Source organism: Phalacrocorax aristotelis, chromosome 17, assembly GCF_949628215.1.
Source record: "Phalacrocorax aristotelis chromosome 17, bGulAri2.1, whole genome shotgun sequence".
NCBI lineage: Eukaryota > Metazoa > Chordata > Aves > Suliformes > Phalacrocoracidae > Phalacrocorax > Phalacrocorax aristotelis.
In genome coordinates this window covers 10,451,125-10,472,243 of record NC_134292.1, presented here as the reverse complement: position 1 = coordinate 10,472,243, position 21,119 = coordinate 10,451,125, and the positions used below count along the sequence as shown (strand labels likewise).

The following is a 21,119-nucleotide window of genomic DNA, read 5'->3' as shown; positions in this document are numbered from 1 at the left end:
CTGAAGCGGGCAATGCTGCTTTTTTGGCACCATGCCTTGTTTGTTTCTAAACTTTATGTATTTTAGTTGCAAGGCAGGTTTTGCATAGGAATGCCAAGGAAAACTAGCTCTGTGATTGAATGAGAGCCCCTCGAGGTGCTGCTTGCTGGGGAGGAGGCAGCCGCGCTGATGCTGCCGGTGTTTCGCTGCCGGCAGCGGGAGGGTTTGTTCCTGTGGCACTTCTCCAGCCATCAGGCATCTGTCAGCATGTGCCTGGAGCAGTCGGTGGCTTTTCCAAGTGCCCACCAGCACAGCTTGCTGAGCTTCCTCCAGACTGGGGGTGCTGGGGGATAGAGTCCCTTCCTGGGGGTCACCCCTGCCCCGTCCCGCAGCTGGGGAGGTGGGCTGCCCTTCCCCGGCTCTGAGCAGCCCTCCTCTCTCGCACGTGTTTGCAAGCAGGACGCATGCATCTTCCTCTCCCTTTCCCCTTCCTCTTGCTCATTCTTTCTCCCCCTCTTTACTTTCTTTTTTTGTCTCCTCCCATCTGTCCTTCTCACATCAGGCTATTTTTGGGGATGAGTTTCTCACTGTCAATATGATAGGAACCGTGGTGCATCTCATGTCTTAGAGGATGAACACCACTTCGGGAAGCCTTCCTAAGCAGTTCCCTTGCTCAGCTCATCTTAACCCCCCCTACCTTGCCCCTGACCTCAGAGCCGGAGGAGAGAGCCATCAGATTTAGTGCCCTTTAGTCCCCTGGTCTTGAAATGCCTCCGAGCCTTGCAAGCGGTTATTAAGCAGCCTGAAGCTGAGTGTGGTGTTGGCAGATCATTACTTGTGTCTTTGTAACTTCCAGGAGCTTTTAGTCAAGGCAGGATTGTTTTTTTCACTTGAAAGTAATAGGAACTGCAGGACCAGAAGTGAATTTTTAATACCCTTCATTTACCAGAAATGCCTCCCAGAAAAATCAGGAGACAGCGGCGAAGGCGCGGAGCTGGCAGGGAGTTTGCTGGGAGGGAGCAGATCTCTGTGTGAGCCGAGCTGAGCTGCTGCCGTGCTTTACTGTTCTTTCCTTCATCGGAGCATCTTTGAACACTTTAAACACAGGGAAAGTATTTAGCTTCACATTATCTGCATGAGTCGGATGAACTAAATGCCACCCAGATCCTGCTGTGCCCCGGCAGAGCTGGGAGGAGAGCTGGGGCTCGGGGCTGGCTGCCTTCCCTGCTCTGGAGCAAAGGAGACCTGGTCTGCAGCCTGAATCCTTGGGGGAGCGGGGTCTGGGGGGTGCTTCCCACATCCCTGCCTTTGCTGGGGTGTGCTGGAGCCGGAGCTGAGGAGGAGGAAGGGGTGAAAAGGTAGATGCTCAGCCAAGGAGCTGCTGCGCAGCGTGGGTGGGCAGGTGATTGCTCTCTCTTGTACATAAGCAAGTTTTATTAGTTACCTTTTGTTCTAAAAATAAATATGCCATTGTCTCGTCACCTTCTAACAAAACCTTTCCATTTTGTAAGGGGCTGCAGCTTGAAATGCGATGGCAGACCTGTCTCTGTAGCAGCAAAGTTTCTTCCCCTCCTTTCTTCTCATCTCTCCCTCTTCTGCTCCCTCCTTTCTCTCATCCTTCCCTGCTCTGCCCTTCTTTCCAGGGGATGCCGCTGCACCCCCGGAGCTTGGCATCATGGTTTGACGATTGGCAGCTCCAGGACAAGGGGCCTCGGCTTTCCCTGTCCGAGTACGGCGCTCCTCTCCCAGACACTGGACTCCGGAGGGGAGCGAAGGTTGGGCTCGCTGCCTGTGGTGTAGTTATCTTCCATGGTAGAAATGAGATGAGTTGAGGTTTGTCTGCACAGGGATACTCAGGGAGGCAGGTCTGGATGAAATAAAAAAGTGAATTTAAAGTAGATTATCTGAAACACATGAAAAGCCAGTATAACATTTCTGACTCAGTTAAATGGCTTTAATTCTGTATATTGTAAATCTACTTTTTCCTTTCAAGTGAGACTGTGCACAAAAGGGTTCGTGCCATTCTGCTAATCCTCTCTAGCAGTTAACCTGGATTAATTGTCAGATAAGTGACACTGCGGAGTCCACAAAGGCTGGGCTGGGGTTTGTGGGGAGCAGCGAGGGGAGGATGCTTGTGCACCCCTCTGGTGCTGGGTTAGCAGCTCTGCTCAGGCTGGGCTGTGGGGCCAGTGCGGGGCTGGCCACCGGAGCCAGGCGTGAAACCCAGCTTTGAGGCTGGTCCCTGGCAGAGAGCTCTGGTGGGGAGCAGGGATGGCTCGGCCACGGGGCAGTGCTGAGCATCCCACGGGGCTGTCCGTCCTTCTTTCTCCCTGCAGAAAATGGGGCCTTTCCCCCTGGTAAACCAAACTTTCCAAGTCGAAACTTCTAAAAAGTTTTCAGGGTCTGGAAAGCAACCCTTTTCAGATGAGAATTAGAGTGATTTTTAGTTTTATTTAAAATATTTCCATATTTTCTCAGCATTTAGACTGTTTATGAGCATTTGGGTGCCTGGTGGGAAGGAGAGCTTTCAGTGTGACATCTCAGGGTTGCTTCTTCCCCCTGTGATCGAGATAAAGTAGTTTGTTCATTTGGAAGCTGAGAGTGCCTTTTTGTTACTATTTTATCACACATGCTTTAGCCACGGCACAGAGTGGCCAAAGCCACTGTTGGGGAGGTTTATGGTCTGCCCGTCACTCTGGAGTCCCTTTTATTCATGGTGCCTTCTTATGAGAGGGATGTTTATTTGCCTCATGAGCCCGTGGCTTGTCTGTCTGGGGAATTGTACTGGCTCATCCCGATGCTCTGGGACCCACGGTGACACCAGACCTTGGGGGTCTGCAGGACCCCATGGAGCTGTGTGATTAAATGTACCATTGGTTTTCGGGAATGTTCTTCTGCCTTGGGGAGCTGTGTCTGAAATAAGCTCCTGTTCGTACAGTCTTCCCGGTTGCCAGCTGGCAGTATATTAAGAGAAAACCAAATCATTTGCTGGTTTTTTCCCATCAACATCTCTGTGAGGCATAAAAGGCTCCTGTGCAAAACCAAACATGGGTGGAGGGGCTTGAACAGCCCCTGCTGCTAATGTGGGATAATTCAATTTGGCAGGAGGGAGGCTGAGCTGGTGGGGCTCCTTCCTTGGGCTGCGCTTGCCTCTGGTTTGCAGCTGGAGAAAGTCTGCGTTGTTTGTCATTAATAAATGCCTTGGCTGCTCCAAGGGACGGCGCGGGGGATGGACCCACCCCGGGGCTTGTTGTCGCTGGCAGAGGTGGCACGAGAGACCACTCGAGTGTGAACTAACTTACTGCTCCGTGATGGCTGCACGAGGAAGAGCAGGGCAGAGGGGGAAGATGGCAGGTCAACGGCTTCCTTTTCACAAGTGGATTATTTGTGGGCAAGGCTGGGTGTGCGGCTCCAGGGGCACAAACCCAGGCTGGGGGTGCTGGGCTGCCGGTGGGAGCTGGGCAGAGGTTCGGCTGGGGCTGAGCCTGCAGAGCAGAGGTGAGAGCCCCTGACTCTCCCTGCAGGCATCCCCAGCACCTCCTGCCTCGTGGCCCCCCGAGTAGCTCCCCATGGAGGGCTGGTGACCAGGCTCGTCGCGCAGCCGCCCGCTCGTGGGAAGCGGGTCTGCGTGGGAGGATCTTGTCTAGACAGAGCGCCAGCTCCCCCGGCTCCCTCCCTCAAGGCCCCCAGCATCTCTCCCAAACTGAGCATCTCTCGTGGGTCTTCTGGGTCTGACATGGGACGTTGCTGTTGGCGTCACCCGGGACGGCGGCTCTGCTCGGCACAGCCTGTGCTCTCTGCAGGCGTTTCAGCTCTGGGGTGAGAAGCTCCTCCCTGCAGCCTTGGTGCAGATAATAAAAGAGTAGTAGTAGCAAACTAAATCGTGTAGCAGGGAGGCTGCTGTGTGTACCTTGTAGCTGAGGGATGAATTAGCCATCCTTTGGACTCATGTTTTAATTGAAATGTGAATTTATTGCTTTTATTTAGTGTGAACTATATTGGAGTGCTGTGGACTCGTAAAGCACAAAGCAAAAGAAAAGAAAAGCCTTTATGAGCTCCAACTGCCCCCTTTGCTTTGGATATATTTATTGCCCAGACTCACGTTAAATAAGGAGAGGAAAGAGGGCACTGTTGAACACTGGGTGGCAGGGAAGGGCTCCGGCACGCTCCAGGAGCAGTCTCAGCTAACACCCGCGGTGACGAAGACCCGCGGCCATCCACGGGGATGGATACGTGCTGAAAGGAGTGTCGGTTTTGCGAAGGCAATTTTTTCCTTTGCAGCTGCAATTGCCTTGTTTCAAAGCAGTGTGCTGCTGGCTGGCTGGCTGCAGGATGTACAGTACACGAGCACAGGCTCTGTGGGTGCTGCTTGCAGAGCAGGTCCCTTCGCCTCCCACCCACTCCTGGACACTTCTGTGTTCTTCTTTCTCCCCCTGCCATGATCCCCATGTTACCCTCATTGCTCCTCTCTGGTATTTTATTTTATTTTGTTTTGTTTTGTCTTGTTTTCCTTCTCTGGTCATCCCCTGTGTGTATAATATCAGCTCTGTGAAGGAGAAGCACAACGTTAGGTTCTTAAAAACACCCCAACTGGCACCATCCAAAAGCTAATTTCTCCACAGAAAGTGTGACACTGATTTCAGACAGAGCAGTGACACAGTTTGCAAGACTCATTTTAAAAAAAAAAAAACCACAAACCAAAAAAGCATAAAAAATGTTTTTATCCATGGGGCTGCGTCCTTAAAGGGGCCGTACACTGGCAAAGCCACCAGAGCATCACCGAGTCCCCAGCATCCCCACCCTGGGGACCTCAGCAGGGACGCGTCCCGGGCACGGTGCTGCCCAGGCCGAGCATTTGGGTGGCTGTTTGTCCCTCCGGCGCTGGCGTTCGCCATGGCACGGCACCGGCTGTCGCTCTGGTTTCTGCCTGGCAGCTGCATGCTTCCCTCACCTCCTGTGATGCTCTCGCTCTGTAGGCCTCACGCCGAGGACTTCAGCGTGGATTCCTCCTTCTCACAGTAAGTGCACCGCGTGCATTTCCCTGCGCCGGCGCTGCGGGGAGGGGGCGAGGGCTGCTGTGGGACCGCTGGCTCCCGGGACCATCACTCTTCCACCGGGAAAAAGCCAACCCTGTTCTCTGAAGAGCAAAATCCCGTTGCAGTTTGGGGTGTTTGTGTGGTGCATGCGACCGTGGAGCCTCGTGAGCCAAGTATTTTGGGCAGTACCTGCTGCCAAGAACAGTGGTTAGCCTTGACTTTAAATTAGTGGCAGATTATTCTGCTTTTAAGGGAACTGAGAAGCACAAGGTTGGTCCTTCACCAACTCTTGGCACCAAGGAGTTGTGTATGGGACCAGCAAACCCTTCTGAAAAAGCGATGGTTCCCACCACGGGGAGGACTATCTGTGCTCAGAGAGAGACAAGTTTCTTGGGGAAAGAAGCGATATCCTTGGCAGCAAATTGGTGATTACCCATTAGCAATGAGCTCCATGCGCAGACTCTAATTAAACAATCCAGATTAATCAGCAGAGCAATTATAGGAGCAGGCTCATGAGTGTCAATCTCCAATGTTGCAAAACAAATAAGCCAAACAAAACACAGCATGTTGTTCCATTGCTTCTTGTCTTTCTGGGTTTTAATCTTTTTTATTATTATTACTTTATTAAGAGCAAGTGGTGCCGCTGTCCGTTTGCGAGCAGCGTGGGGCCAGGGCCAGGGCTGGGGCTGCTCCGTGCACCCGCGAGGCTGCTGAGACCTTGGCTGGGAGACGCAGCAGGAAGATGACTCGGGGGCTGAGCGTGTCCTTGCCCAGCCCGTGGGCATGTCCTCGGACAGTGCCAAGCGAGAGCCCTCTGCCCTCAGTGGGAGAGGCCTGGATCAGGCCCCTGCATAGCACATCACTGCTGGCAGGGGCTCCCTGGCCGGTCTGGCTCAGCACCCAGCTTCGGGAGCAGGATGTGGGCCAGGGCCCGCTCCCTGGCTTGCTGCAGGTGTGTGGGTAGGGTTGTGCATGGGCACGGCGCGGAGCCCCTCGGTGCTCTCCTGGCTCCTCTCGGCCGTGCTCGCCTTGTGCCACCTTCCCTCAGTGCACACATGTGCCCTTACCCAGAGCAGTGCTGTCCCCCGGGGATGGCCCCGAGCAGGGGCTCCCAGCCTGGGAGCAGCCCTGGGATGAAGCATCATCTCCTGCTTCACCCTGGAGCCGAGCTCATGTTTTACAGAGCATGGGATGCTGCCGGGTTGGTGCCACGCTGCCGGCCCCGCGGTGCATCACTGCCCCTTGCTCTTTGGTGCTGAGGGCACGTGCACTGAGAGATCTTCAACCCCTGAATGCATCCCTGCTGCCTCCCGTTCTTTGTTTGGTGCCTGAAAATGAGCTCTGCAACTGCTAAATGCAGTTGGAGAGGGATTTATACCTGCCTTTGGGGAATGAGGAATTGATAAAAATTCTGGTTTCATTGCAATGTCCTCCCTAATAAAAAAATAAACAAACAAACAAAAAAGAAAAAAATAAGTCAACAGCAGAGTTCTTTTTTATGGCTACAGATTCATGAAGCCTTTCCATCAGTGTGTGCCAGGGCTGGCCAACCCCTTGCTTGGCGGAGCCATTGGGTGCCGTGCCTCCGGCCCTGCCTTTGTCCTATCAACACAAGAGTGCTTGTGCGGATGAGGTCAGGGCATCGTTCATCTCATGGTGCAAGATGATTAGTGTTCAAAAAACGCATAGATGCAGCACTTCAGGGCATGGTTTAGGAGCCCTGGGGGTGTTGGGTTGATGGTTGGACTTAATGATCCTAAGGGTCTTTTCCAACCTTAATGATTCTGTGATTCTATGAATCTATGAGTGGCCGTGAGGACTGGCCTTTGAAGCCAACCTTGGTCTTAGGCAGAGTTTTTCCAGAAGCAGCTGCTTGGAGCCTGCTTTGCATCCCCCAAAAATAAAATTGCAGTGTTAGTGCTGCAGCCAGGATGACATGACCTGCATCCAGCTGTGTTTAACTTGCTGCAGAGTGGCTGGCAATATTGCTCCTTTCTTTGGGCAAAAATCATAATAAAATAGGAGATGCTTTTTTTCTGATTTATTCTCATGGTAAATGCATGAAATCTGGAAGAAACAAGGTTTTGAGCTGGTGCTGGGGCAAAGTGTGCCACAGCATCCTGGTTCCCAGTGCAGTTTGTCTATTGCTGTGGGATTCAATTTTTGCTAATCATCATTTGTGATGTGCCTCAGCATGTTCCCTGCCCAGAGCCCGAGCAGCTCAGCAAACTCATTCCTGTCGCTGCGTGCGTCATGGCTCAGAGTGCTCCATCAGCCCTCCGGGGCCACCAGGCAGCCTGGCCGAGGGGCTGGAGCTGGTGGGAGCAGCTGCCTTCCCGTGGGGCTGTGACAGTGCCTGGGAGAGGCTGACGTGGGACCTGCTGAGCGCCTCGGGGCTGGCCGGTGCCACGATCCACAGGGATCAGCTGGGGCTCTGCAGAACAAGGGGAAAGTGGCTTCAGTACTGCTTCTACTAAGGGATGGGGGACAAGAGGGTTTCGTTGAAAATGGGCAGATCTCCCCTGTTCCCAATATTTTGCCTTTTGGACCATGCAGGCTCTCCCACTGGTCTCCCAAGTGCTCTCACGTACTGCTCAGGTGCTGAAACCTGCCCTCCTGGTCCCAGCCCTTCGCCCTGAGTCAGGTCTCCCCTCTCCCTGTCCCTCTGTGGGTCGGCAGCATTGGCTGGGGAGGGGCTTTGCCCCCCAAAGCAGGGAGAGGCAATGATGCCCCAGCTCCCAGTCCCTCCCTGGTTGCTTTGTGCTTTCTTGTTTAAAAACTTGACAGAGATTTATCGGAGAAGTTGCTGCAGCGAGAGACGTTCAGGGGTGTTTGGTAAACCCCCGGGGAATCCGAGGTATTCATGGAGGAAAGCACCCGGCCACAGCGCTGGTGATTGTGCTGGTGGTGCTACACGGCTCGATGCGGGAGCGTCCAGCCGCGCTCGGCTGCGGCACAGCATCAATCCTGCCCAGCTACTCCGCAGGAGGGGCGAGCCCGTGCATCTCCCCGGCCGACGAGGGACGCAGCACAGCACGCTGCCGCTGCCCTGCGAGCACCCGGGCCACCGCGGGCTGCCAGCCGAGCCCGGAGCTTGCAGAAGGTGCCATGAAGCAAAACCAGGCGGCAGATTTTGCAGTGCCCGTGTTGTGGGCTGCTCCCCGCACGGCTGCCTGGTGCACGGGGGGGATGCAGGGGACAGGGGGGCTGCGGCAGGAGATGCCCCCCGGACCCCAGAGCCGTGCAGCCCTGTGCGGTTTTGAAGCCGTTTCCTTGCACGCTCGCCGGCGCTGAGCCGGTGCAGCCTTGTTGAAACCCACAACCTTCCTTCTTTGAGTAATTGTTCAATTACTGCTTATTGAGCGTGGGGGCAGCATGTTCCCTGTTTTTCACTCTGGCAGGCGCCCAGGTTTTCTATACACACACAGCCGTACAGCTATTCCCCCTTTCCATCTCAAAGCTGTGCGCTGGGAGCAGCTCATCGTGCCGGCGAGCTGGGAGCTCTGGTGGGAAGGGCTGTAGCCCTTCCTTTCCCCAATCCTTTGCTCACCTTGGGATAGATGGAGGATGGCAGATGAATATACCTCAGAGGTGGTGTTTGGTATGCAAAGCTCACTCGATGTCATCCGTTTCGCTGTAGCTTTTGTACCCGAATACCTGTTACCATCAAGAGAAAGGTGTAAAAAAGGAAAGAGCATCTCCAAAGGAAATGAGGAGGGCGGGCAGCTGCTGGAGGGGTGTCTGGGTAGTTTGTGTGGTTGCCATCAGCAGGTATCTGAGCCTTAAGCTGGCTGGCTCGGTGGTTTATTCGGGAAGGACTTTGGCCTCTGCTCAGCTTCCCGTGGCGCGGCGCGTGGTGGAGATGCCCCGTGCCCGGGCTGGCTGTGGGGCAGAGGGGCTGTCACCCAGCCAGGGGCCGGGCAGCCGTCCTGGCCTGCCGTGGGGCTCTGCTGGCACTGGTCGCCTGCTGGGCCGGGCCCGTGGCTGAGCAAAGGACCGGAGGCAGCCCGGCTGCGGCGCGGTGCCTTTGCTGAGCAGCACGCTGCCTTCTGCACAATGTCCTCTGCTGTTCCTTGCACTGCGGGATGCTGACAGCAGAAGCGTTGCAGGGCTGCGCTTCCATTGCTGCTCCTCACCTTCCTCTGCCTGGAGCTGCATCTGGTACCCGCAGCCCATCCCCGGTGAGCCCACCTGGGCCACCAGCACATTTCTTTGATTTCAGCTATTGTATGCCACAGCCACGTTTCTGATGCATTTGACCCATGTGGTTTTGCAGGGAGGATGAACCGCCGTCCTCTGGGCTCAGCCAGAGTGGGGGAATTCAGTGGGGTCTCATCTGAGACTTGGCAGAGGTTGGCAGCCACTACATTGCAAAGATTTTGGTTTCATGTTGGTTTTCCCCCCCCCCCAAATCTCTGAAGAGTCTTGTTTGCGTGCTGCTACGTGATGGGAGAAGTTTCTTGAGAATTTTCCTTGAACAAGAACAGCATTTCCCACCCAGCCAGAGTGTGAGAGCAAGGACTGGAGCTGTGGAGAGATGCTGAGATATTTTTCTTGTCTTTCAAGAGCGATATTTATTTGAAGATACACTTCTCGTAGCAAGAAGTCACTATATTATGAACAAAAGCACCCTGGGCACCTAAGCCCTTCCTTAGAAAGCAGCGGGGAGGCTTTGGGCAGTGTCCCAGCGGGGGGTGGCAGCTCGCTCCCTTGGCTGGCTGGTGGATTTTGGAGCTGTCTCAGTTTTCAGACCATGCCTGGCAGCTGTCACATGCCGTGGGGACCCGAGGGGAGCTGCCGGCACCCAACTGCCCATGGAAGTCTCCCAGGGACACAGAGCTCGGGGGTACGTCTCCGTCCCCACACCCCTGCCTGCGCTGCCCGTGCGGGTTTGCCCCAGCATGGGGCTGCATGTGGGTTGCTAGTTTTTTCTGATTTACTTGTCTTTAAGGGGAGCGTGTTTATCCCCAGGTCTCTGGGGAAGGTACAAGTATGGAGCTGGGGCTGGGCTCCTCGGTGTCTATTTTAATGCCTGTGAGCCAGGCTGTGCTCATCCTGGTCTCGCATCCTGCACTTTTCCGAACAAACTATTGTGCCTTTTTTGGGAGTTCATCATCTTAGAACACATTGACTCTAAGCTTATATTAATAAAGCACAATAAATAACAGAGAAGAAAATGAAATTGCTCAGGCATTATGAAGTGCATAATAGTGGTAATTACACTTCCAAGCAGAGGGCTTGTAACTAAACTTGTACCGCGATGATTATCTGCGCGGCCTGGGGAGGTTCAGCCGGGGCGAGGCGGGGGGAGCGACGTGCTGCCTGCCCCCTTCCCGCAGAGCACGGCGCTGCCTGCGCCCCTCGGTGCTGCCCGGGCTGGGCTGGCACCATGCTGCCTGGCTGGCAGGAGGGATGCCCGGAGGGGTGCCGGGGATGGGGGCAGTTTAAATGGACCGCCTCGACTGAGATGCTGTGAAATCAGAGCCTGTGGGGGGTTGTGATTTGGGGCGGTAACGCAGTCGGAGTTTAGCTTGATTTTTATTTGAAGTTAACTTCTTGACAGCAAAATTAAAGGGTACGTTTTAGATGATATAATCTCCTTCCCTCAGCTGGAAGTGGAGTAGAAGCTTTGATACTTCTGGATGATTGCTGCTGCCTGGTAAAAGCTATCACTCGTGAGCCGTGGGTCGGCTCTGGGGTGTTGGGTTAAGCCGGCACTGCGGAGCGGGCTGTCGGGCTGGGGTGGGGTGCCGGTCCCCATGATGCCAAGCCCTTGCTCTCCCCTCCCTCCTCCTCCAGAGAGAAGCCCTGTGGGGTGGTCACCCCGCTGCAGGGTCCCATACAGCTCCAGGGGCTCAGCCCAGAAAGCAGCGAGGGCAGGTTGTCTGCACAGGGGCGTGGTCTTTCTGCATGCTTTTATTTCTTCATCTCCTTGCAGTGATAAATACCCTCTTTCCCCCCCAAAAACCTGCTTCAGTTGCTTTCCAAGTGTTTCTTCTTCCTGCAACCGTTATGACGGATGAATACATGGGCTACTTTGTCATAAAAAGTAAGATCTCTTCTGATCATTCAGTTCTCTTATCCATCAGCGTTTATATTCATAGTCTCGAGGTGGGCTGCAACGCTATAGATCAGCAAACCATCTGTCTGGCGACAGAGATTTATATTGCTGTTTGTTTCTTTGGTACGGAGGCGAATGGCTGGGAGAGGAATCATGCTCCCTGAAGTCTCCCTCTCCTCAGGGACTCTGATGAATGGGGTGCCCCGTGCTCACGAGGGAGCTGAAGGCTTGTTCCTAGAATTTCCTGGGCATTTTTAATAAGCAGAAGGAGCAATTAGCTTGTGTGTGCAGTGTCAGTTGTGGCAGCTGATCTATGCCCTGACACAGATAAATTATTGTCCAAGTCTGTCTTTGGAAATGATTCATTATACCACATGTTAAAGCTGTGCTTGTGAAGCTCTGTGTTTCTGGCTGCTTGCTCCTGAGGCATCGTGCTGGCTGAGCCAGCGCTCATAAATTCGCCTACTTGCTCCCCAGTGCTCGTGGTCCCCAAGCAGGGTCCGTGGTCGCCTGCCCACCTCCCTGCTCCCTTCTCCTACCAGCAAGTGTGGCTGGTGAACACGCACCGGGTTTGGTGCAAAGCCCCCGCCCTCCCTGCTCCTTAGGCTGGCCAGTCCCCGTGAGCATCGGGGCCCCAGGGGAGATGCAGGCTCAGCTCCCATCCCTGCTGCTGCTGGCTGGGGATGTCTGGGGTGAGGTATGTTCTTGGTCAAACCCCACAGCTGCCACCTCAGGTGCCTTTGTGTTTTAGTATTTTCCTCACTTTGCATCAAGTGAAACGTCCTGGTGAGGAGCGATGCGCTCACGTCACTGCTGATGGGTTTGCTGAGTGCTGCTGGCCGTGCCTGGGCGTCCTTCCCCTTGGCAGTGCAACCAGCACGAACGTCAAATGTCTTAACGTAGGTTGGTGACTGCCCCAGCGAGGCTGTTGGTTATTGTCACCCCTGTTACGGAGCTGCTCAGTGCGTGACATTCCCGCAAGGGACCCAGCCAGGGCGCGGGGTCTGCAGGGGACGTGCCTGTGGGTGGGCGACGGGATCTCAGCATTTGCTTCCCAGTTAAGGCTCCTGATTTTTTTTCCTCTTTGGCTGCATTGGTGGGGACAAGATGAGCCTGCAGCTAGGAGCCCCTCGGCTCTGCCCACAGCAGCTCCAGGAGCTGGAGGGGCTCAGACGGGTGCTTCTCACCCACCTCCCGGGTGCTGGCTCTGCTCCAGGCTGTGCTGCTCCAGCAGCATTAGGGAGATGCTGAAGGATGGGGTCTTAGAGCGGATCAGCCACCCTGAGCCCATCAGTGGGTCCCTGCCAGCCGCCAGACCAGGCAGCTGCCGGTGGGTTCCCACTGTGCCACTCTGAGGGAGGTTAAGTGAGAGAGCAGTTACTGGCTTATGGCAGAAGTGTGTAAAGTTTGATAGCCTGTATAAAATTTTATCCTGGCTATCATGCCTGAGGTGATGGGTTTCTCACCATGCATTTGCTTTTTGTACATAAGAGCCTTTTAAATTAAAAATCGAACTGTACACCTGATAAGGGGGTCCATGAGAAGGCCCAGGGAGCTGTCACGGGTGTGCCACGCTTCTTAAACGCCAGGCGGTTTCCCCAGGAGTGGTCGGGCTGGCTGTGAAATGCCAGCGGGGACTGATGGGTACCGGGATGAGGGACTCCTGAGCAATGAGGGTCTCATAAAACCCCTTCCCAATTTGCTGCCCGATCAGCTCGGCATTAACGCTCAGTAAATATTTCTTTATCCCTCTGTTGTCAGAGCAAGTAGCAGCTGCTTTCCAATAAATCACGATTCAGCGGCATGTGCCGGGCAGCACGCTCGGCTGGAGCCAGCCACACGTGTGCACAGGGGCTGCACGGGCGAAATAAAATGGGGGTGGTGGGTTTAATGACTGTCACTGTGAAGTTGCTCACCTCGGTCTGTGCCTTGGCTTGGTAATAGGCCTGATCGATGTGGTTTTGATGACCTTTGTCCAAGCAGTTAAAAAAATAGTAATAATAGTAGCACTCACTTAAGAGACTTGTTGAATACAGTGAAATAGGAGAAACAGCTAATTTGTTGCACTTAACTGCATTATCAGCTGTAACAGTAATGAACAGACTCTGTCTTGCTTAGAGTCTAAAGCCGAGGCAAGCGATCCCTTTTAGCCTGGACTTAGCGGGCAGGAGTGTAATTTATAACCCTGCCTGGTGTGAATAAGTGAGTTCGCAAAGGACTGCAGGCGTTTATAAAGTAATCGGAGAGGCGAGTGGCAGGTGAGCTGAGCAGGGACCGGTTTTGCTTGCATACCCTTAGTCCGGGTGTGCTTGATCCCAGCCCCGCCGGCATCGGTGGGGAGGAACCTGCAGCCTTGGCGAGGCTTTTCCCCATCCGCGTGGTTATGGGCACCCACCCAGCATGTGGGGACCGGTGTCGGTGATGGAGACTAGAGCAGCTGAAGATGAAGAAGTGCCCATGGTGGTCACAGCGTTGGATGGGCCATTTTCAGGTTCACCTGCGGCTCCTCCCTGCCGGTTTCTGCGAAGTGCCCCGGCGGGCGGCTCTCTGCCGCGGCGCCTTGTCCCCCTGCCACGAGTCACCAGCGGCTCCGAATGCCAAGTGACGTTCAGAGTCGGTTGGCAGCTCCTGGGTTTTTCTGCAATGGCCAAATGTGGTATCTTAGCAACAAAGGGAATTTTTCTCCTTTTAGATTGGATTTGGTTTTTAACAGCTTCGATGCTGAATGTTGCTCCTATCTGGGCAGAGCCAGGGCATGGATGTACCAGGGGCATCGCCCTTGCTGGCTTCTGCTCTGCTGCAGCCACGGGGAGTCGGAGCAGATAAAACATTGCTGGGGGAGGCTGCTTCAAGGGCACCACTTTCCTGGGAGGCTTTGAACATTGTAAAGTGTGTGGGAAAGGAAAAGTTTGCAAGTCTGATGTCAGCCGGTTGCATGTGAATGAAAGCAAAGCCCTTAACCCAAAACAGACCTGGCCCCATGGGTCTCATCAGCTGCTTTTGTAGCTGTTGATGTGCTGTGTCTTCGTGGCCATAGCTGGTGGTACTGGAGATTTGGTACAGTGGGAGCAGCCGGGAGCCTGGGGCTGAGCCGGGGGTCTGCGGTGTGCTGCTCTGGGGGTCACCTAGCCAGGACAGGGGGGACAGGGCTCCTGGGGGCTCCAGGTCTGACCTCCCGCCCCGCTGATGGGCTCCTCTGGGTACTTCCCCCACAGGGTTCAGGTCGAGTTCTACGTGAATGAAAACACCTTCAAGGAGCGGCTGAAGCTCTTCTTCATCAAAAACCAACGGTCGAGTGAGTGTTCCGTGCGTGGAGGCGGAGAGTCTGCTGGGCGAACCCAAACCCTGCCTGAGCCTGAGAGCCGTGCTCCGTCCTCGTGGGTCGAGAAGCCATTGCCATCTGCTGGTGGCTGTTTCCCCGTGTGTCCCCAGCACTGACTGCCCAGCCCAGGGCTGCTGCTGCCTGTTGGGCCTTCTGTTGGGTGTTGGCCAACTTGGTTTGGGGGGGATGCATGGGGAGGAGGGGGTGCTGCCTGCCACCTTCGCTCGCTGGGGACAAACACAGCACAGGAACCAGCTGGGACAAATTGGCCGGGAGCAGGGTGGGCCTCAGGAGCTGCCTGGAGGGTGGTCAAGGAGCAAATGTCCCCGCCACGCAGCTGGTGATGGTCCCTGTGCCTGCAGGGAGGTCAGCGGCTGTGGGGACAGTGGAGGCAGGCTGTGAGTTACCCGCTCCTGCTTCAGCCATCCAGATTAGCCTCCACTTGACTAATAGTGTTTTTATTTTCTTTCTCCGAGATGTCATTAGCTGTCTGGAGGGAGTCCGCTCGTTAATTTATAATTTTACATTTTCTTTTCCTCCCTGCATCCTGTTGTCTTGTTAAAAAGCTGGAGTGCAGCACAACAGGATGCCCACGGGGAAGTTTTTAATGAAAATGTGATGAATTTCTCACTTGTAATTTGAGTAATAACCCGATGAGCTGGCTGGGGAGGGAGAGTGGTTAAAGCAGCAGCTTTTTTCTCACTGTCCCTCCTCCTGCAAGCTGTTTGCAGTGTGGTGAGCGGAGTGGAGCCCTGATTCTGCCCCTCCGATGCTTTTTAATGGATGCCTGCTAATGAGGGGGATACACTCCAGCAGCTCCCTCATTGTCTCACAACTGTTGGGGCCAGCAAGGAGCTGACTCTTCATTATTTATTTCTGTATTAGTCTCCTATGTATTTGACACAGGGTAGGACACGTAGAGCCCCAGGCAAAACATTTGCAATGTTTGCGTGCCCTGGGGCTCCAGCAGCTCCCATGGGGCTCGGTGGGGTGCTGCCATGCAAAAGGCCCTGCAAAGGCTGTGGGAAACTAAAGAGGCTGTGCTGTGGGGTGCGTGGGGTGCCCGGGGTGCATGGGGTGCCCGGGGTGCGCTGTCTGGCCCACGCCATGCTCCCCTCTGCTGCAGGCCTGCGGATCCGGCTCTTCAACTTCTCGCTGAAGCTGCTCACCTGCCTCCTGTACATCGTCCGCGTGCTGCTCGACAACCCAGAGGAGGGCATAGGCTGGTGAGTGCCGCTGCCGCCGGGCTCCCCACACCGCCCTGTGCCATGGGGAGCACAGGCGCGATGGCAGCTACTCACGGCGGCTGTGAAGATGCACGACGGATGGGTTTTCTCACTCCAGCTGTTTGATATGGTAGTTTAGCCAAACTTGCTGCTCTGGTGGGCTTTGCTCCCTGCTCAAACCCCATGGACGGGTGTGTGGGTGCCCACTGGCCCTGCACAGCACGCGGGGGGAAGGTGGTGGAAAAATTCAGTGTCCCCTTAATTTCCAAATGCTGCCTGGCTCTAACGGGCAGGAGTGCAGCGTGGTTTTCAGATGCAGCAAGAGCTCATGATTACAAGGCATCACCATGCAAGTATTTTCTGAATCCTGATGCCCTTGAAGACACTTATGCTAAATCCCATTTAAGCGTTTGGGAAGGAAATATGTTTTGCCATTTAGATCCCTGAGGTGACAGATTATTCTATACATCAGCTTTGTTCTGAGTTTCACTATAAGCCTATTTTTAATATGTCCTTGCTTTGTTTAGCTCACCTACAGTGTGGGGTTTCTTTTTCCAAGAGCTGGGAGAATTAGCAATTTGATTTTCTCTTTGTAAAGGTTGCAGACAACCAAGTGCATCTGCACGCTCCAAAAGTGGTTTCAAACCTGTGAGAATTAAGCGTGACACAGACACACAGCCTCGAAAGGTTTAGCACGGCTCCAGTTCAGGGAAGTCCACTTTCCTGAGGGTGTGTGGCAAAATAAGTGCTGACCAGCGGGAACGCATCCCTCGCAGCAAGGCAGGGGGAGGGCTTGGCCTCAATGCTGCCTGGCTGCTTGGGACCCGGCTAGCCTTGTCCTAGAAGCCGAAGCTCAGCAGCTTTTGCTAATTGTAACCTGGTAATTCCCAGCTGCAGCCCAGGGAGCCCCATGCCCAGTGAGTATCAGCATTTCGCAGCATCTCTGGTACAGGCTGGAGTACCTGGCAGGTCTTATTCTCTAGTAATAAGATGTTAAAAATGGCCCGGATGAGATATGCTCCTGTCCCTGGCTATAGGGACCAGTGTGTGACTGGACCCATGGGAGTGTTGTCCGGGGGCCACCCCTGCATCAGGACAGAGCAGCAAGGGCGCCCCATGAGCGCAGGAGTCCACACCAGCACCCTTTTTCCTTCCTCCCCCTCTGCTGACTGCTTTTCCCCCTTTTGTCTTTCTCTTTTCCCAGCTGGGAATGCGAAAAGCAGAATTACACGGTGTTCAACCAGTCCACAAAGATAAACTGGTGAGTTGAGAGTTGCTCCGGTGCTGGGGTCTGGCTCTGCTGGGGTGCGGGAATGCAGTGATGGATGTGGCTGGTGCTGGCAGCTGCCTGTGGCCATTTCATGGTCATGGGCCTGCTCGAGGGATGTGGAGCATCCCAGGATTGAATCAACTGACAAGCGCCTGTGGCTGCAACCTTGGGAACGGCTTATTCCTGGTGCAGAGGCTGCTTGAACAAAGTGCGCAGTAAGGAACACCAGTACCAGTCCTGTGCTGGATCCTGCATCAGTGATGGCCTCAGATTTCCATTCGGTGGCGGGGTAAAGGCGTTGCTACTTGGGCTATGGTTTAGATCTGTTTTGAATTTTCTTTGCAGGTCACACATCTTCTGGGTTGATAGAAAAATGCCACTGTGGGCTGTGCAGGTGAGTGCCCAGACCTCGGGCATGGTCGTGCAGGAGCACAGCAGGAGCTGGGGTTTGATCTCTGCTGCCAGCGGGTCTCTGTGCATCCTCTGCCCACAACAGCAAGGGGCAACGGGTTCTCTTGCGTGAGCAGAAAATGAGCTGGGGCTTCTGCTGGGAGCAACAACATGGCCCTGCGTGAAAATCCCAGGGACTGGTAGGAGAGGAAAAGCTGTAGGAATAAAAAATCATGAGGCTGGCTCAGCTTCTCCCCAGCCTGGATGCAGCTGCACCAGTAACAGGCTATTTTCAGGCTGGGCGCCTGCCTGGGGAATGGCTTGCAGGAGGGTTGAGTGCCCGCCAGCCCCTGCTCAGGGCTGCCTGCGTGCCTGTTGCTCATGCGTGGCAGACATTCACACAAACGGGTGCAGAGAAATCAAACGACCAGGCCCACGTCTGTGGTACCCACAGGCTCCTCAATGCACAGGACAGGGAGGGCTCAGCAGAGGTGCTTGTGTCCTCTGAACGACTGACGATGCATCGAATGAGTCCTCAGCAGCCTTTGCCTGTCCATCTCTGCAGGTCAGCATAGCTTTGATCAGCTTTCTGGAGACCATGCTGCTCATCTATCTCAGCTACAAGGTAAGTGCCCCGGGGCGGGCGGTGGACAGTGATGCACAGTCTGGGTCTGAGCCCCCCCGGCATGAATTCACTTCTCTGTCTTTGAGCTCTCTGAAGCCTGAAGCATCCGGAGAGGATGCTTGTTTCGGTGATACGTCAGCTGGCTGTGGCTGTTTTCCTTTCTCAGCCCCCCGCAGGCTGCTGGATAAGTGTTTAGAACAGCAGAGCCGGGGGGTCTCTTCTTCTTCCACCTTCCTTTAAATTCAGACCTGTTTTACAAAGGGTCACTACCTTTTTGGGGGGCCAGATTGAAGCACACTGGGTTTCCTAAGGTTGAGGGCCTGGACCTGAGCTCAGCGGCATGACCCCTGCTTGTGCTGAGGTCTGCTGCCTCCGGAGGTAGCAGGCACTGCTCCAAGCCAGACAGGGAGAGGCACAGACTGATTCCTTTGGATCAAAGCCCCTTAAAATGGCCAAGAAAAGTGACCTTAACAAATGGCATCTTCTCAGGGGCCCTGGGAGAGTTGGCAGAAAAGACTCAGACCCTGTGTCACCCGCCTTGTTTGAGGGCCGGCAATCTGTGTCAGTCACTCTCATTCTCTGTCCTTGCACGAAGCGTTGTTGTCGCCTGGCTTTGGGCAGCAGCAGTGACAGACAGAGGGGTGTCGTGGCTGCGGAAGGGACTGAAGCGCTTGGGAAGGTGTTACTGACTCCAGCAGGTTTGCCACCAGCACTGTGTCTCTCTCTCACAGGCAAACCAGAGCATTTTTCTGGTTGCTCTGGCGTACCTCCCCCCATCTAGCAGGGTCTGTGGCAGAGTGGGAGCTTTTTAGTTTTCATTTGGCAGATTTTTAAGCTTAATTAATTATTATTTGTTTTTAATTCCTCAGGGGAACATCTGGGAACAGATTTTTCGCATTTCATTCATCCTTGAGATGATCAACACGGTGCCATTTATTATCACGGTGAGTATTTCCCAGTGACATTTTAAAGCAGCTTGAAGTTTAATAAGTACTGTAGTTTTGGTGGTGAAATAAAGAAAAATGGATGTCTGGCCAAGAAGTATTTAAAGCTGGCAGGAAATTTTTTTCTTCAATATTTTTCAACATAACGACTTTCTCTGTAGTGTTATCCCCAAAACCATCCTCTGTTTTCTGATGCCCCGCTGCAGCCGGGGGGGCGTGGGACCACCTTCAGTGGCAGCTTCTGCAGGGGCTGGTGCTTAGTTTGGAGGTGGATTCTCCCCACACGGTTCAAATTGGCTGTTTATAGCTTTTTCTGATAGAGAGCATGGATTTTTCCTGCGAGTAACTCTTGCTTTCATAGATATTCTGGCCTCCTTTGCGGAATTTGTTCATTCCTGTGTTTCTGAACTGCTGGCTTGCCAAGTACGCCCTGGAGAACATGATTGTGAGTGACCCGATGCATCCCATCCCTTTCACCCTGGGTGCCTCTGCCCTAGGGATGCCGAGGGTGGTGGGGCTGGGAGGGGGGTCCTCGCCTGCCGCCGGCTCTTGGGCAGGTTTTTGGGGCTCAGCACATGCAGCTGTGCTGGGGTTGGTGGGAGGTGAGGCTTTGCCAGCTGGTGCTGCTGGGCTGTGGACTTGAGTAGGAGCTCTTCAGTGTCTGAGCCACGTTGACTCTGTTGGCTGTGCATTGACAGGGACGGCCTCTGGCTGTCCCAGCATATGGTGTTTCAGGAGGACAAGATATTCCAGCCGTTCCCATGCACCCGCTCGAGCTGTCTCTCCCAGCAGCAGAGCCCAGACCCGCTCACAGAAACGCACATCCCTTTTCAAGGGCCAAATTCTGGCCTGACTGCCATCTGTGGGGGCATTGATGGAGCCAGCAAGACAGCACTTGGTACTTGGAGTACTTTACCCTCAGCCTCTGTGAGTTGGTGGGTCCTCTCCTTTCTTCCCAGAACGACCTGCATCGAGCCATACAAAGGACCCAGTCTGCGATGTTTAACCAGGTGCTCATTCTGATCTGCACCCTCCTGTGTCTTGTTTTCACGGGGTGAGTGCTGCTCTTCATTTCATCCTCTTCATCCAAGGAAATCAGCTTTGCATGTCCCAGGGGTGACTGGTGGAGCCAGGCTCTCACAGGGCTTCCAGGAGGGGGCGGGGTGTGGGACCTTCCCAGCTGTGGTGGGATGGCACTGCCAAGGCATAATGTGGGGATTTGGGAAGCCAGAGGAGGTTCTGCCTTTAAGTGGTGTCTTCTAGCTTGAGATTTTTAGCCTGAGAGGTTTGTGCACACTGAAGGAAGCATATCTGTTCAGGACTGCTCATCAGATTGAACTCCCAAGTCTTTGGAATCCTTTCTTTGCTAATGGGACAATTTCTGTTCCTCAGGCTGAGTTTTGGAATTGGGGGAGCCATGGTGAGGAACGTGCCCCAGGTTTCCACGTTCATCCATGGGCTTTGGCTTGTGCACAGCCACATCTGCTAGATCTTTGGGAGGACCCCCTGCACCATCAGCCCCCCAGCACTGGGCTCCTTCCTGCCTTGTTTCGTTCCCCAGCTCACTGAACCGCGGGAAGATCAATTCCTATTTTAGAAACTAATTATCCTCCCTAATTATATGATTTTAACAGCAACTTTTTAATGGGTGCACATGAGGATGAGGACATTATCAGAGGGAGATGGGTGATATGGACACACAGGTCTCAGAGCAGGGCTGTGAGCGCTGCAGGGTCAAGGGCAGGGACAGCAGCTTCCCGCGGGGACGCGCGCTGGGACGCGTGTGACGGCTCATTCACCAGCACCCACTGCACTTGCTGGCTCTGACCGTGCTCTTCCTGCCCCCCAAGTTGCCATGGCTGCTGAGCTCGTTTCTGTAATAGGCCACTGGGGCTCCTGCTAATTAACTGGGCCCTTCACCCCACACATTGCCAACAACAGGGGTGTCTTGTTATAAAGGAGTCAGTTCACATCGCTGGGTACTTAGCTTTGAATTAGGCTTCTTGAATTTTCCTTTGGCTCCCATGGTCTGGATTTGAAGTATATAATACCAATTAAGTTGTTGAATGGACAGGAAATGAAGCTTTTAGGCTCATGGGTCTTTGGCAATAAAGATGATCCTTTGATGTGAATGACTAATGCAATTTCGGAGCTCATCAGTGCTCCCTGCCCATGGCACCTCCTGCCTGCTGGGGCCCTGGACGTGTTTCTTGGTGGATGCATCAGGGCTACAGGTCAGGTCCAGGATGTCTTCGGTGACACTTGT

At 54.2% G+C, this 21,119-nt stretch overlaps 1 protein-coding gene across 9 annotated transcripts in view; it reads left to right on the top strand.

Moving 5' to 3' along the window:
- Positions 1–21,119, top strand: part of KCNT1 (potassium sodium-activated channel subfamily T member 1) — a 91,957-nt gene that overhangs the window by 51,290 nt on the left and 19,548 nt on the right. For 7 of the 9 annotated variants that reach the window (XM_075111833.1, XM_075111832.1, XM_075111830.1 and 4 more), the window contains exons 3-10: positions 14,292–14,371; positions 15,525–15,624; positions 16,829–16,885; positions 17,240–17,288; positions 17,850–17,909; positions 18,779–18,853; positions 19,215–19,298; positions 19,813–19,907. In XM_075111833.1, the coding sequence (XP_074967934.1) occupies positions 14,292–14,371; positions 15,525–15,624; positions 16,829–16,885; positions 17,240–17,288; positions 17,850–17,909; positions 18,779–18,853; positions 19,215–19,298; positions 19,813–19,907 (600 nt within the window). Of the gene's footprint in view, positions 1–4,955; positions 4,998–14,291; positions 14,372–15,524; positions 15,625–16,828; positions 16,886–17,239; positions 17,289–17,849; positions 17,910–18,778; positions 18,854–19,214; positions 19,299–19,812; positions 19,908–21,119 lie in introns of all 9 variants that reach the window. The other 2 variants (XM_075111837.1, XM_075111836.1) reach the window with 1 other exon arrangement.